The sequence below is a fragment of the Chiloscyllium punctatum genome, chromosome 2 (assembly GCF_047496795.1).
Source record: "Chiloscyllium punctatum isolate Juve2018m chromosome 2, sChiPun1.3, whole genome shotgun sequence".
Taxonomy (NCBI): Eukaryota; Metazoa; Chordata; class Chondrichthyes; order Orectolobiformes; family Hemiscylliidae; genus Chiloscyllium; species Chiloscyllium punctatum.
Window position 1 is genome coordinate 15,696,277 of NC_092740.1, and position 15,768 is coordinate 15,712,044.

The 15,768-nt window shown below is 41.7% G+C and overlaps 1 protein-coding gene across 14 annotated transcripts in view; it reads left to right on the plus strand.

Annotated features, from left to right (window-relative positions):
• htt (huntingtin) overlaps positions 1 to 15,768 on the plus strand; it is a 264,314-nt gene that overhangs the window by 159,091 nt on the left and 89,455 nt on the right. For all 14 annotated transcript variants that reach the window (XM_072594050.1, XM_072594086.1, XM_072594068.1 and 11 more), the window contains 5 exons: positions 4,126 to 4,236; positions 7,882 to 7,959; positions 8,973 to 9,196; positions 13,929 to 14,007; positions 15,024 to 15,185. In XM_072594050.1, coding sequence (XP_072450151.1) covers positions 4,126 to 4,236; positions 7,882 to 7,959; positions 8,973 to 9,196; positions 13,929 to 14,007; positions 15,024 to 15,185 — 654 coding nt within the window. The remainder of the gene's footprint in view (positions 1 to 4,125; positions 4,237 to 7,881; positions 7,960 to 8,972; positions 9,197 to 13,928; positions 14,008 to 15,023; positions 15,186 to 15,768) is intronic.

Sequence of the window (15,768 nt, forward strand, 5' to 3'; positions counted from 1 at the left end):
GGGGTTTGTGGTGATGTCATTTCCTGTTTGTTTTCTGAGGGGTTAATAGATGGCATCTAGATCTAAGTGTTTGTTTATGGCGTTGTGGTTGGAGTGCCAGGCCTCTAGAAATTCTCTGGCATGTCTTTGCTTAGCCTGTCCCAGGATAGATATGTTGTCCTAGTCGAAATGGTGGTTTTTTTTCATCCGTGTGTAGGGCTATGAGGGAGATGGGGTCGTGTCTTTTTGTAGCTAGCTGGTGTTCATGTATCCTGGTGGCTAACTTTCTTCCTGTTTGTCCGACGTAGTGTTTGTGGCAGTCCTTGCATGGAATTTTATAGATGATGTTGGTTTTGTCCATGTGTTGTACTGGGTCTTTTAAGTTAGTTTTTGTTTGAGAGTGTTGGTGGGTTTGTGTGCTACTCGGATTCCGAGGGGTCTCAGTAGTCTGGCTGTCATTTCTGAAACTTTTTTGATATATGGTAAGGTGGTTAGGCTTTCTGGCTGTGTTTTGTCTGCTTGTCGTGATTTGTTCTTGAGGAATCTGCACACTGTTTTTTGAGTATCCTTTCTTCTTGAATACGTCGTATAGGTGGTTCTCTGTTTTTCGAAGTTTGTCTGTGCTGCAGTGTGTGGCGGTTGTTGATGGGAAATGTTCATTGTGGAGTTCACTTACTAGTGGTGTACTGCTGTTTTGTCATTTTTATAAATGATCTGGAAGAGCGTGTAGAAGGATGGGTTTGTAAACTTGCGGATGACACTCCGTCTGTGAAGTTGTGAACAATGCTGAAGGATGTTGCAGAGAGACATACATCAGCTGTAGAGCTGGGCTGAGAGGTGGCAAATGGAGTTTAATGTGGAAAAGTGGGAAGTGATTCACTTTGGAAGGAGTAACAGGAATACAGAGTACTGGGTGAATGGTAAGATGCTTGTTAGTGCGGATGAGCAGAGATCTGTGTCCATGTACATAGATCCCTGAAAGTTGCCACCCAGGTTGTTAAGAAGACGTACGGTGTGTTAGCTTTTATTGATAGAGGGTTTGAGTTTCGGAGCCATGAGGTCATGCTGCAGCTGTGCAAAACTCTGGTGTGGCCACATTTGGAGTATTGCATACAGTTCTGGTCACTGCATGATAGGAAGGATGTGGAAGCACTGGAAAGGATGCAGAGGATGTTTACTGGGATGTTGCCTGGTATGCAGGGAAGATCTTGTGAAGAAAGGCTGAGAGACTTGATGCTGCTCTCGTTAAAGAGGAGAATGTTGAGAGGTGACTTAATAGAGCCATACAGGATGATCAGAGGATTGGATAGGTTGGATAGTGAGAGCCTTTTACTGCTGATGGTGATGGCTGGCACAAGGAGACATGGCTTTAAATTGAGGGGCGATAAGGATAGGACAGTTGTCAGGGTAATAAGCGTGTGGAATGCCTTGCCTGCAACAGTGGTAGACTCTCCAACTTGAACGACATTTAATAGTCATTGGATAAACACCTGGATGATAATGGAATAGTGTAGGTGAGATGGGCTTCAGATTGGTTTCACAGGTCAGTGCAACATTGAGGGCTGAAGGGCCTATACTGTGCTGTAACGTTCTATGTTCAATCCTTGTGGCACACCACTGATCACAGGCCTCCAGTCTGAAAAGCAACCCGCCAGTACCACCCTCTGCCTTCTAGCTTCAAGCCAGTTCTGTATCCAAATGGCTAGTTTTCCCTGGATTCGGTGTGATTTAGATTTGATTCCCTACAGTGTGGAAACAGGCCCTTCGACCCGCCAAAGAGCAACTCACCCAGGACCATACCCCTACATTCACCCCTGACTAATGCACCTAACACTTTGGGCAATTTAACATGGCCATGATCTAACCTTGCTAATCAGTCTACCATGAGGAACCTTGTTGAAGGTTTTACTAAAATCTGTATAGGTCACAGCCACCTCTCTCCCCTTATCAATCCTCTTTCACTTCTTCAAAACTCCTCAATTAAGTTTGTGAGACATGATTTCCCACGCACAAAGCCATGTTGACGATCCTAAACCGGTCCTTGCCTATCCAAATACATGTAGAACTCGTCCTTCAGGATTCCCACCACCCATGTCTGGCTCACTAGTCTGTAGTTTCCTGGCTTGTCCTTACCACCTTTCTTAAATAGTGGCACCACGTTAGCCAACCTCCAGTCTTCCAGCACCTCATCTGTGACTATCAATGATACAAATGTCTCAGCAAGAGGCCCAGCAATCACTTCCCTCAGTTGTGATCCTGATCAGGTCCTGGGAAGTTATCCACCATTATGCATTTTAAGACAACCAGCACCACCTCTGTAATATAGAGTCAAGTTGTGACTATCTATTTCCCCACATTGTATCTTCACTGTCCTTCTCCACAGTAAATACTGATGCAAAATACTTGTTTAGTATCTCTCCCATCTCCTGCGGTTCCACACATAGGCTGCCTTACTGATCTTTGAGGAGTCCTGATCTCTCTCGAGTTCCTGTTTTGTCCTTTATGGTTTAAGGCGTGAAGGGAAAGATTTAAAAGGGACCTAAGGTACAACTACTTCATGCAAAGGGTCTTGTGTGAATCGAATGAGCTGCCAGAGGCAGTGGTGGAGACTAGTACAACTAAAACAGTTAAATGGCATCTATTTGGGTATACGAATAGGACAGTTTTAGAGGTTTATGGGCAAAGTGCTGGCAAATGGAACTAGATTAAGTTAGGATATCTGGTCGGCATGGATGTGTTGGGCTGATCGGTCTGTTTCCGTGCTGTGCGTTCCTATGACTGACTGCAGAAATCTGAGCTGCTGAGGGATCTAGTTACCCTAATATAATTGTTTTGTACGCAGGTACAGTATGGAATTAAGAAGAAAACTAATGGTTTGTTATCCTTTTTAATACAAGACAGTTGAAAATTGAAGTAAAAATGTTATGTTTCAACTATACAGGGCTCTGATACCTTCAAATAACTTATGTGCAGTTTTGATCACCTTATTTAAGGACTGATGTAAATGCTTTGGAGGTGGTTCAGAGCAGATTTACTAGATTGATATTTGGAATGAGTGAGTTACCTTTTATAAAGAACTGTTGAACAATGTGGGGGTTGCTGCCACTGGAGTTTATAGAATGAGGGGTGACTTGATTCAAGTATATAAGATTGTGGATGGTCTTGACATGGTGGATGTGAAAAAGATGTTTCCTCTTGTTGCTGAGTCAAAGTAGGCAGCAGCGTTTAAAAATTGTAGGTTACCTTTTTATGACAGATGAGGAAAACTATTGTGCAGTTTCCGAGTTCTACTTGAGAAGGTGGTGGAGGTGGGGCCACTGGCTTTAAATTAGAGAAAGGTAGATTCTCATTAGGTAAGGAATATAAATTTATCAGGAATAGGTGAAAATGTGGAATTTGAAATACAAACTGATCAGCCTGAGTTTTATTGATTAGTAGAGCAGGTTTGAGAGGCTAATTGAAGCATTTCGAAATATATTGGCAGCAACCCAGGATGCCCTTAACTCCTGACACTCTGCTGACAGTGTCCTATGGACATTCATGCTCTTTCGGGACCTCCTGACCTTACATTCACAAATGTGATGCAGCTACTCAAAAGGAAGTAAGACTTATTGAACAGGAAGAAGCAACCAAAGTAACATTGGAGCAGTGAAGAAATGCAGAAAAGGTTAGTTGGTGAACACTAATCCATTGGTATCCGCTACTAAATGCTTTAGTGTCTAGGGATTTCAGTTTGAAAAAGGTTTCCTTTCCCAAGTATGACTATATTGGGATCTTTTTGTTTATTTTAGGTATACAGTTGAAGCTGCATTTGCAAATTCCAGTCTTACCCCAGGGCTGCTGTTTTATATTTTTAAGCTCTGTAATGCAAGATCATGTTCTGGTTTATCAAAGAGTGAGTGGCAGGCAATGCACAGCATAATACCAAAACCATTCCAACCTGAGAGCGGGCTTGAAATTCACCCTGCACTGTTAGAATGCAGATTCCATCTGCCCACCAGCTTTGAGTTATAAGTGAAACTAGTAAATTACTTCATACTCTCTGGTTATTGACTTTGAACTCAAAATACATTACCTTATTTTCTATAACAAAATCTCTCCACTTTTACAGTCCAATTATATGTATTACATTTTCTTCCCCTTCAGGTTACTCTGGACCTTCAGAACACTAACGAGAAGTTTGGCAGCTTCTTGCGAGGGGCTTTGGATGTTTTATCTCAGCTTCTTGAAATTGCAACATTGCCAGACATTGGGAAGGTAATCCTGTTTTCTGTAGACCAGTTGTTACTGCTGCAATGAACCTTGGTTATAGATGGTCTTAGTGTATGTTGCCTGATCTCTGTAAATGGAGACTGTGAAAAGAGTGCAGAAACCATTTGCAAGAATGGATTTAGAAATAGGAGCAGGCCATTCTGTCCTTTGAGTCTGATGCTGCTTCTAAGACCTATGTACAACTGAAGGCTTTTACTTAATGGGATTAATTGAAGAATTTGAAGCTATTCTTTTCCTTTTAAGAAGGGAAGCTGGGGAGTGACCTAATAGAGCTCTTCGAGTTACAATGGGTTTTGATAGGTTTGACTTAAAATGTTTCCACTTGCGTAGAGATCAAAAGTGGGAGATATATAATGAAAAGTTCCAATAAGAAATCAGGAGAAGCTTTATTCCCCCAGGGAGGAGTAGTAATGTGGTGCTTGCTACCACATGGAGTGATAGAGGTGGTGAACCATGATGTGTGCCAGCCTATAATTATGGGCTGGAGTAGGCCGTTCAGCTCTTTGAACCTACTCCACTCAATAAGAAACCTACTTAGCTGATTATTTGCATTCTCACCGATGTCTGATAAACATTATCTTGCCTTGTTTATCAAGACCTTAAGTACCTCTGATTTAAAATTTAAAATGTTTCAGACTCTGCTTCCACTGCCTTTTGAGGAACAGCTGTGAGGAAAGAAAATCTCATCCCTGTCTTGAATGGGTGCACTTTTTAATTTTTTAAAAATAGTCATCCTCGGTCTTGTATCTCCCACAAGAGGAAACATTCTTTCCACACACACCTGCCAACTTATCCTCCTCTGACCATTTGCCCTTTCCAGGTATTAATCCAGCAAACCACCTCTAGTTTGCTTCCACTGGATTTATATCCATCCATACAGAAGTAGACCAATACTGTACAAAGTACTCAGATGTGGTCTTACCAGTGTCATGTATAACTGCATATTTTTGTATTAAATTTGTCATGCCATAAACGATTCTATTAACATTCTATTAACTTTCCTAGCTGCATGCTGTATTTTCATGCCAGATTTTTGCAGTACTGTGCTTGGACTCCCAGATCCATCTGCACCCTTGAACTGAGCAACCTCTCGCCACTTGTCCATTTTGGCAAGAATAGAAATGGAACGATTTAACTTTCTTCATATTATACTCCATTTACCAGATGTATATCCAATTAGTTAAGCTATTTATGTCTCTTTGGAACCTCATGTCCTCCTCATAAGATACTTTCTATCTCTGTGTCGTCATCAAATTTGACAATCTTATTTTGCTTTCCTTCACCCAACTTGTACAAATTCTAAATTTAAAACTCTGACATTGGTCTTCGTGACATAATGCTTGTCACATCTGGTCAACAAGAAAATTAACAAAATTGGAGTGAGTCAGGAATGCATAGAAATTATAGGCCAAATAAAGCCCAAGGCGGCACAGTGGCACACTGGTTAGCACTGCTGCCTCACAGCACCAGAGACCTGGGTTCAATTCCTGACTCAGGTGACTGACTGACTGTGTGGAGTTTGCACATTCTCCCCGTGTCTGCGTGGGTTTTCTCCGGGTGCTCTGGTTTCCTCCCACAGTCCAAAGATGTGCAGGTTAGGTGAAATGGTCATGCTAAATTGCCCGTAGTGTTAGGTAAAGGGGTAAATGTAGGGGAATGGGTGGGTTGCCCTTCGGCGGGTCGGTGTGGACTTGTTGGGCCAAAGGGCCTGTTTCCACACTAAGTAATCTAATCTAGGTAGTTTGGCAAGATTGAATGGTATTTGAAATCTGAACAAGGCCCATGGGATGAGAGCACAAATTAAAACATGGAGTATGATATCATAGTTGCCACTGAGACATGGTTGAGAGAGGAGCAAACTGGGTTGCTCAGTATTCTTAAAATGTACCTAGGAGAGCTTTTTAAGCCAGTTCGTAGCAGGATGTACAAGAGAGTCCAATACAGAAATTTGTGGTGTAATAAATAGTGAGGAGGACAGCCTTGGATGACAGGAATATATTAACGGGCTAGTCAGACGGGCTGTAATTCATTCTGGATAAGTGTGAGGTGATGCACTTACGGAGGGCAAAAAGGCAAGAATAGGATCCAGAGTACTGAGGATCAGAGTGACCTTGGTATGCATGTCTGCTGTCCCTTTAGGTAGTGGGACAGGTAGATGGAGTGGTTAAGAAGGCATGTGGGGTACTTGTCTTTGTGAGTTAAGTGTTTAAAAATGTGGCGGTGACGCTGGAACTGTATAAAATGTTGGTTAAGTCACAGCGAGCATAATGTGGCAGTTCTGGAATCCACTTTCTCGAGGGGGGGGGGGATGAGATTGCACTGGAGAGGTTGCACAGGAGATTTACCAAGGTGCAGCCTGAGCTGGAGAGTTTATGAAGGGTGATTGTTTAACCAGGTTGCTCTCCATGGAACAGAGGAAACTGGGGATGTGATTAAGCTGTATAAAATTGAGGAGCATCAAATAGACTAGACAGGAAGGAACTTTTCCTCTTGATGGTAAAGGTAAAGTTGTCACATTACCAGATCAGAGAACTTGTGTTGCCACAGTCTTACCAGACCAGAGTGTGTGTGTGTGTGTGTGTGTGTGGGTATGGAGTATGATTGAGAAGGAGAATCCTTCATGGTAACCAGTGGGTGCAAGAATTGTACCTACACTGTTGTCTCACTGTATCGCAAACCAGCTGTCCAGCCAAGTGAACTAATCAACTCCCTCCCTTGGTGGAGGGAAAATGAAAAGGGAGCATTGATTTGTCTGGAACAGATTGTCTATAAAATGGTGGAGACAGAAACCCTTAACATTTAAGAACTATTTTAGATTAGATAGATGCATGAACAGACAGAGGGATACAGATCATGTGCAGGCAGATGGGATTAGTTTAGAACAGCATCATGGTTGGCACAGACATGGTGTGCTGAGGGCATGTTCCTGTGCTGTACTGTTGGATGTTCATATGCACCTGTGGTGCCAAATCATTCAAGGCTGTTGAGTAAGTGCTGGTAAATGGGATTAAAATAGGGTGATGTTTTTGATCAAATGTGTTCTGGAGATCTAAAATCAGTACTTCCACCAATTTCTCCTTAAGTGCAGTTAAATTGCACTGGAAAGCAGAGGGAGAAAGTTGTGCTAATAGTTGGAAATAAAGGTGGGTGGGACTTCTCATGCTTTTTTTTTACTCTTTACACTCCTTGAAGCTTAAGACAGGTTATCCATCGATCATCTTATTTGTCAACAGTGGCTGCTGAAGAGGATTCCTATTCTCATCTCATTTCATTGCTACTTCATTGCATGTAGCAGTTTTACAGTCTTTACTATAAAGGCTAGTTGCGTCCCAGTCTGTAATACCATTGAAACAAAAGATCTTTCCTTGAGTTGAATCAGCCCTTTTCTTCACTTCTTTGACTATGTGACTTGTGTAGAACTTGAAGATTTGTTTGAGCTTATCCATTAAGCTTTGCTGTTGCGTTACTTATCAAATACAATTTTAACTGATACACTTACAGGTGTGACAGCTATGTTTTAATTGTTTTAATAAAATGAACTCCATGCTACATGTGTGTTTTTAACATTCTCACAATCTGCGGTCACTGAAACTGGTCTAATACCTAATATTTCTTCAAATCTAATTTCAGTGTGTGGAAGAGATCCTTGGCTACTTGAAGTCCTGTTTTTGCAGGGAACCAATGGCAGCCACTGTCTGTGTACAGCAGGTAAGCATGTTTCTGAACCCACTCTTGTATGAATTGCACAGCATGCTTATGTGGCAGGAAACTTCTTTCACTGACTGCATTCTGCTTTGTTTTTTCCTCCTCTATAATATTGGTGCTGTTATTGCCGAGTAGGTTGGATGGTACAACCTAAACACTATTCTGCCTGGTCTCTTTCCCCTCTAACCCTCTGTTTCAAATATTCCTGTTCTTTTACAAGATGAAGTGTTCGCTACCTCACCCACTCTTATCCCAAACATCTCGCATAACAACAACTCTATGCTTGGTGTTAGACATGTTTCCATGATTAGGCAACACTTACTGAATAATCCCAACTGTGCTAAGAATTGCTCAGACAACCAGTTTCAGTTGGTCTTATACTTTCTTTAGAAGCTATTCTTTAGAAGCTATATATATGTTCACATGCAGAGATCTTTCCTTTCCAGGCAAAAGGGATATGTCCAGACATTGCACTTTTTTTTTTGTATAAACAGACATGGGGGAGGAATAGTTTCTTTGTGCATTGGCCATCACAACATCTCAACCAATCAGAACCAAACTGCCCAAATTCAGTGCCCCTTTTCTCGTGCAATATGAATTATGCTTACCTTTGATTTTTAACATTCGTGTGCCTATCCTGATGATGAAAGATGTAAAACTTTGACAGAAAACCTATTTTTCATTAATACTCAGATTTGTTTAAATTAAAACGAGAGATGGATAATAACTGCTGGCCCCACATCTGTGAATGAATAAAAAGAAATCTTGTTGACTTGGGTACTCTTACACCAGTGACCACTGCGCCTCGAATAAAATACCAGACCTTGGTATGAAAATGAAAGAAATAATTCCCAATTAGGGTAATTTTGAACCTTAAATAATCAAACTGTGCTCTTTATCTGTCCCCTATACCAAATGTGCTTTTTGCTCACTGTTCAACCCATTTGCTCAACGTTCTTGTCTTTTTTTGTGGTTCTCATTTGTATGTGTTTAATACTGAAATCTTTGATCTCCAGTTGTTGAAGACGCTGTTTGGAACAAATCTAGCATCGCAATATGATGGCTCCTCTTCCAATCCCAACAAATCTCAAGGAAAGGTGCAGCGCTTGGGCTCTTCCAATTTGCGGCCAGGTCTATACCACTACTGTTTCATGGCACCATATACCCACTTCACCCAGGCGCTAGCTGATGCCAGTCTAAGGAACATGGTCCAAGCTGAACCTGAGCAGGACACATCTGGGTGAGGCATCGTATCGATTGTGCAGCAAAGTGATGCAAAACCTGCTTAGAGGTTTGATCAGTCTACATTTGACAGATGCTATGTGCAGTTCTGATTTCCATATTATAAAAAAGATATCTAGAGGAGTGGTAGAATCCATGAAAATTACCAAGTACTTGTGAAGAATACCTGTACAAGAAGGATGAATTACACCTGAATTGGAAGGGGAATAATATACTGGCAGGGAGACTTGCTAGAGTTGCTCAGGAAGATTTAAACTAGTAAGGTGGCGAGGTGTGACCAGGGAAATAATGAGGGAAGAGTTCAATCTGAGACTGGTACAGTTGAGAAAAGAAGCGAGTCAAACAGTCAGGACAGGCAGGCAGGGACAAAGCAGAGAATAAGGTAGGACTGATAAATTAAACTGCATTTATTTGAATGCAAGATGCCTAACATGAAAGGCAGATGAACTCGGTGTGGTTAGGAACATGGGACTGGGATATCATAGCAATTACAGAAACATGGCTTAGGATGGACAGGACTGGCAGCTTAATATAAATGCAACAGGAAGGATAGAAAGGGAGACCAGAGAGGAGGGGGAGTGGCCTTTTTAATCAGGGACAGCGTTACAGCTGTCCTTAGGGAGGATGTTCCTGGAAATACATCCAGGGAAGTTATTTGGGTGGAACTGAGAAATAAGAAAGGGATGATCACCTTATTGGGATTGTATTGTAGACCCCAATAGCGGGAAATTGAGAAACAAATTTGTAAGGAGATTTCAGCTATCTGTAAGAATAATAGGGTGGTTATGGTAGGGGATTTTAACTTTCCAAACATAGACCGTGACTGCCATAGTGTTAAGGGTTTAGATGCACAAGAAGGTTTAGAGCCTGAAGAAGGGCTCATGCCCGAAACATCTATTCTCCTGCTCCTTGGATGTTGTCTGACATGCGCTTTTCCAGCAGCACACTTTCAGCTCTGATTTCTAGCATCTGCAGTCCTCACTTTCTCCTAGAAGAAACCTCTAGTTTCCAGCATCTGCAGTCCTTGTTTTTACCTAAGAACTTTCAAAAGCTGATTGGTGCCTGATGTTCTCAGGTAAAGGGACAGCTGGAAAATGGGCAGCTTCAGGAAAGGCTGGTTGGTGGAGGAAATGCTGGATGACTAGAGAAATTGAGATTTTGATTAAGAAAAAGAAGGAAGCTTATGTCAGGTATAGACGGGATAGATCGAGTGAATCCTTAGAGTATAAAGGCAGTAGGAGTATACTTCAGAGGGAAATCAGGAGGGCCAAAACCAGACATAGCTTTGGCAAATAGGGTTAAGGAGAATCCAAAGGGATTTTTAATAAAAAAATAAAATTTAAGGACAAAAGTGTAACTCGGGAGAGAATACAGCTTCTCAAAGATCAGCAAGGCAACCTTTGTGTGGAGCCGCAGGAGATGGGAGAGATACTAAACGAGTATTTTCCATTGGTGTTTACTGTGGAGAAGGACGTGGAAGATATAGAATATGGGGAAATAGATGGTGACATCTTAAAAAATGTCCATATTACAGTGGTAGTAGTGCTGGATGCCTTGAAATGCATAAAGGTGGATAAATCCCCAAGACCTGATTAGGTGTACCCTAGAACTCTGTGGAAAGCTAGGGAAATGATTGCTGGGCCCCTTGCTGAGTTATTTAACTTTTTGATAGTTGCGGGTGAGGTGCGAATTGGAGGTCGGCTAATGTGGTGCCACTATATAAGAAAGGTGGCAAGGACAAGCCAGGGAACTGTAGACCGGTGAGCCTGACATCGGTGGTGGACAAGTTATTGGAGGGAATCCTGAGGGACAGGACGCACATATATTTGGAAAGACAGGGACTGATCAGGGATAGTCAACATGGCTTTGTGCATGGGAAAGTATGTCTCATGTGCTTGATTGAGTTTTTTGAAGTAGCAAAGAGGATTGATTAGGGCAGAATGGTGGATGTGATCTATATGGACTTCAGTAAGGCATTCATCAAGGTTCCCCATGGGAGACTGGCTAGCAAGGTTAGATCTCATGGAATACAGGGAGAGCTAGCCATTTGGATACAGAACTGGCTTGAAGGTTGAAAACTGAGGGTGTTGGTGGAGGGTTGTTTTTCAGACTGGAGGCCTGTGACCAGTGGAGTGCCACAGGGATCAGTGCTGGGTCCACTACTTTTCGTCATTTATATGTATGATTTGGATGTGAATGTGGGAGATATAGTTAGTAAATTTGCAGACGACACCAAAATTGGAGGTGTAGTGGACAGCGAAGAAGGTTACCTCAGATTACAATGGGATCTTGATCAGATGGGCCAATGGGCTGAGGAGTGGCAGATGGAGCTTAATTCAGATAAATGTGAAGTGCTGCATTTTGGGAAAGCAAATCTTAGCAGGACTTATACATTTAATGGTATAAGGGAGTGTTGGTATAAGTAAGGTCCTAGGGAATGTTGCTGAACAAAGAGACCTTGGAATGCAGGTTCATAGCTCCTTGAAAGTGGAGTCGCAGGTAGATAGGATAGTGAAGAAGGTGTTTGGTATGCTTTCCTTTATTGGTCAGAGTATTGAGTACAGGAGTTGGGAGGTCATGTTGCGGCTGTACACAACATTGGTTAGGCCACTTTTGGAATCTTAAATGCAATTCTGGCCTTCTGTTAGAAAGATGTTGTGAAACTTGAAAGGGTTCCGAAAAGATTTACAAGGATGTTGCCAGGGTTGGAGGGTTTGAGCTATTGAGAGGCTGAATAGGTTGAGGCTTTTTTCCCTGGAGCGTTGGAGGCCAAGGGGTAACCTGGAAGTTTATAAAGTCACGGGAGGCATGCATAGTGTGAATAGCCAATGCCCCCCCCCCACAACCAAGGTAGGGGAGTCCAAAACTAGAGAGTATGGGTTTCAGGTGAGAGGGGAAAGATTTAAAAGGAACTGGAGGGGACCGTTTTTTTCATATAGATAGTGGTGCGTATGTGGAATGAGCTGCCAGAGGTAGTTGTGGAGATGGGTGCAATCACAACATCTAAAAGGCATCTGGATGGGTATATGCATGGGAGGGCTTTAGAGGGATATGGGCCAAATGCTGGCAAATGGGAGTAGATTAGTTTAGGATATCTAACTGGAATGTGAGAATTGGGTGGAGGGGTCTCTTTCCATGCTGTACAATTCTATGACTCTATTAAAGAAGTATTTAGATGTACATTTGGGATCCAAGGCATACAAGGCTATGGGCCAAGTGCTGGAAAATGGGATTAGAATAGTTAAGTACTTGTTTTTACCTGCACAGATTTGATGGGCTGAAGGGTGGTTTTCTGTGCTACCAACCTCTGTGACTGCAGGACTAAGGGGTGCTTTGACAGTTTAAAATTATGAGGAGCTTTTGATAGGTTAGGCCTCGCAAGGATGTTTCTACTTGCAGTAAAGACCAGAATTAGAGGTTAAAAGAATAAGATAGTCATTCATGTAATGGTTACACTATGTTCAGTAATTTTATTGATTCCTCTGATACTTAAGCAGTCCATGTCCAAATGCAAAAAGCATTGAGCAACAACCCAATGCGTGTGAACTAACATTCGTGTCAAAAGAGAATATGGCTATCCGTCCTTGAGGTAATGCCAATGAACCATTGCAGAATTTCCCATTATCTACAGTGGAAGCAGTGTGTACCATCCACAGATGCCCTGCAGTAATTTGTTAAACTTGGCAGGGAAAATGGTGTGAGACTATTTCCCCTCATGTGAGAGCCCTCATGCCCCCTCAGAATAAAGGGGTGCTAATTTAATACAGAGGAATTCCTTCTTTCAGAAGGTTGTGTCTTTGGAACTCCTTGCCACAGTGAGCTTGTGTATATTTAAGGCCGAAATAGATTCGTATTAACAGGGAGATCAAGGGTTATGGGGAAAAGCAGGAAGGTGAATGTGTGGAATGTTGGATCAGCCATGGTGCTGTTGAATGTGGGAACAGGCTCAAGGGGGAGAATGCCCTACTCTTGTTCCTATTTCTTAGTCTTAAAACCTCCTTCAACATCACCTTCCACCTTTTTAGAACAAAGGGTACAGACGAGTGGAAACGCCATCATCTATAAATTCCCCTCCACAGTGCACATGATCCTGACCTACAGCCGTATCACTGTTCCTTTGCTGTTTCTGATTCAGAGTCCTGAAACTTCCCGTCTGACAGCATTGTGGGTGTCCTGATGGTTCAAGGAGGATACTTAGGAATGCTGGCCTGGCAATCAGCACCTATACCTTGAACCTGAGTCTCCCCACTCAGTGAAGGGACTCTATCACTTCGTCATAAGATCCTTGATATTTGTATTTCAATTACTCTTATAACTAACTAGATCGAAAAGAATACAATGAAACCAAAAGGAGGTGCAGATATTTAGCAAGAAATCCAATAGAAATTTGGAACAACCTACATTTCTACAGAGTAGTGATTGGGAGTCAGAAAGGGACTAACTGAAGTAAAAAGTACACATGTTTAAAAGAGAGGTGGATAGCCATACAATAAAGAAAAGAGCGGATTCTGACATGGTTAAGAAAAGGTGAAGGGATTCTCAAATAGAACAAAAACACCAGCATTGATAAATTGAGCTGAAGGTCTTTTGTAGTCCTACATAGAAGTTTTGTAATGTGAACAGTTTAATGTAAAGTCATTTCAAACTGATTCTTCTAAAAAGAAAAATAACATTTAATGTACTAAATCATTAGAGGTTAGTGAATTCTAATTGTTTATTTTATGTTTCAGATGGTTTGATGTGCTGCAGAAAGTTTCTTCACAACTAAAGGTCAACCTGACAAATGTAACCAGGCATCGAGCTGATAAGGTACTTCCTGTTCCATCGAAGTGTACATAACTTTTTTATAGGAATGGGTGAGTTAATTGGGTGAGCCATGGTGATCTGGTACAAAGATCTGGTAACAAAGCAAATGTAGTTTTAGAACAATATTTGAAACCCAACTGTAGTTTCAAAAAAATGCAAAATGTGGAGTTGAGGAACGAAAGAATGTGACTTTGAGCTGGGAGGAGAGAGAATGCGGCTTTGAGTTGGGGTGTGTGTGGCAGGGTCTGAATGAAAGCTGCACTGAACTGGCTGGGGAGAGGTTGTGTGAAATTGGGAGTTAATATAATGTTGAATCTTTCTGCATCCAGGAATCCATTTGGCATTCTGTTGATGTTCTCCATGTGAGTTCATTCTCTTGTGACCCATATTAGTTATGTATATATGATCCATTAGACGATAAAAATGTTAGATGAAGGGCATCCATCCACTTTGCTTTCTGGTAATTGCATGACAGAAGGATGATGCAGTTATTGGATGATAGTGAATAGAAAAGTCGAATAACAGTCAACAGTGAAGAGCTTTGACAACTGTCGACTGAAAGTCCCCTGTTCCCCTCGGGTAGGCTAGACTTACCATACGCCTGAACCCAAATTTATTGTACTGTATCCAAAGTATTCTATTTGGCTGTACATATGAAAATAATCCTAAGATAAAATAATTTAATAGTTATTTGAAACAAGACAGCAATGCTGTATGAAAGTGCACCATTTTATTTATTTATAGTCTAGCCTGTCAGTTTTACCTAGTTTGTTGAAATGTTCCTCGTGGCCAAAGGCGTTGGGCGTGAATTCGGTCAGTGTTGGAGGATCTGTTGCACTGTTTGAAGAGCAGCATTAGGTTTTGTTGGCTTGGTCAAAATTTCCAGCAAGTGAGCAAGCCATCTTCTGCTAATTTGTGTAGAATGTGCTACATTTTCCTCACACTGACAGTTGATTTGCTTGTCCGGATTGCCTCGGCATGTTCTCAACCTGATTTTTCTGTATCTTTCTGCATTGTAGAACGCCATACACAACTACATCCGACTTTTTGAGCCTTTGGTCATCAAGGCCTTGAAGCAGTACACCACAACTACTTCAGTCCATCTGCAGAGACAAGTGCTTGACTTGTTGGCTCAGCTGGTACAACTCAGGGTGAACTACTGTCTACTTGATTCTGATCAGGTTGGTACTTGCTTCAGGTTCTGAAACCTGTAGCCTATCTCGGCAAAAGCAGTTAAAGGTGGTCAGCAATGTTCGTTAAAGGCAACCAGAGTTATTTTTAAATATTCCAAATATTTATCACCTCCTAGGTTGCAAAGCACAATTCTGAGTTTCACGATCTACAGAATATTGTTCAGCAATAACTCAATGCTATCACAATTACCCCACCCCAATATTATGAATCATCTTTTAGTTCAGGAGTAGAGGTAGCTAAATGGAGTTCGTAGTAAAATTCCGTTGCCATCTTGGTTCATGTCTGAAGGACCTGAATGTTATGTTCCATTGACACTCAGCGTTTAATTTATTACAAATATGTTTTGTAAGTTTTGCTGTTTTTCAATCTAGAAAATGATTTGGAATTTGCCAATCTTTCTAATCCTCCTCCTTCGCAATGAGAAACCGTGCTGGGGTTAGAGTTCCATAGATTCCATCCAAAACAAAACATGCCATTTTATTGGCAGCCCATTCAACATTCTCTCCCTGAACCATCAATGCACAGTGACAGCAGTGTATACCACTTTGTTGATACACTACAGGACTTCAC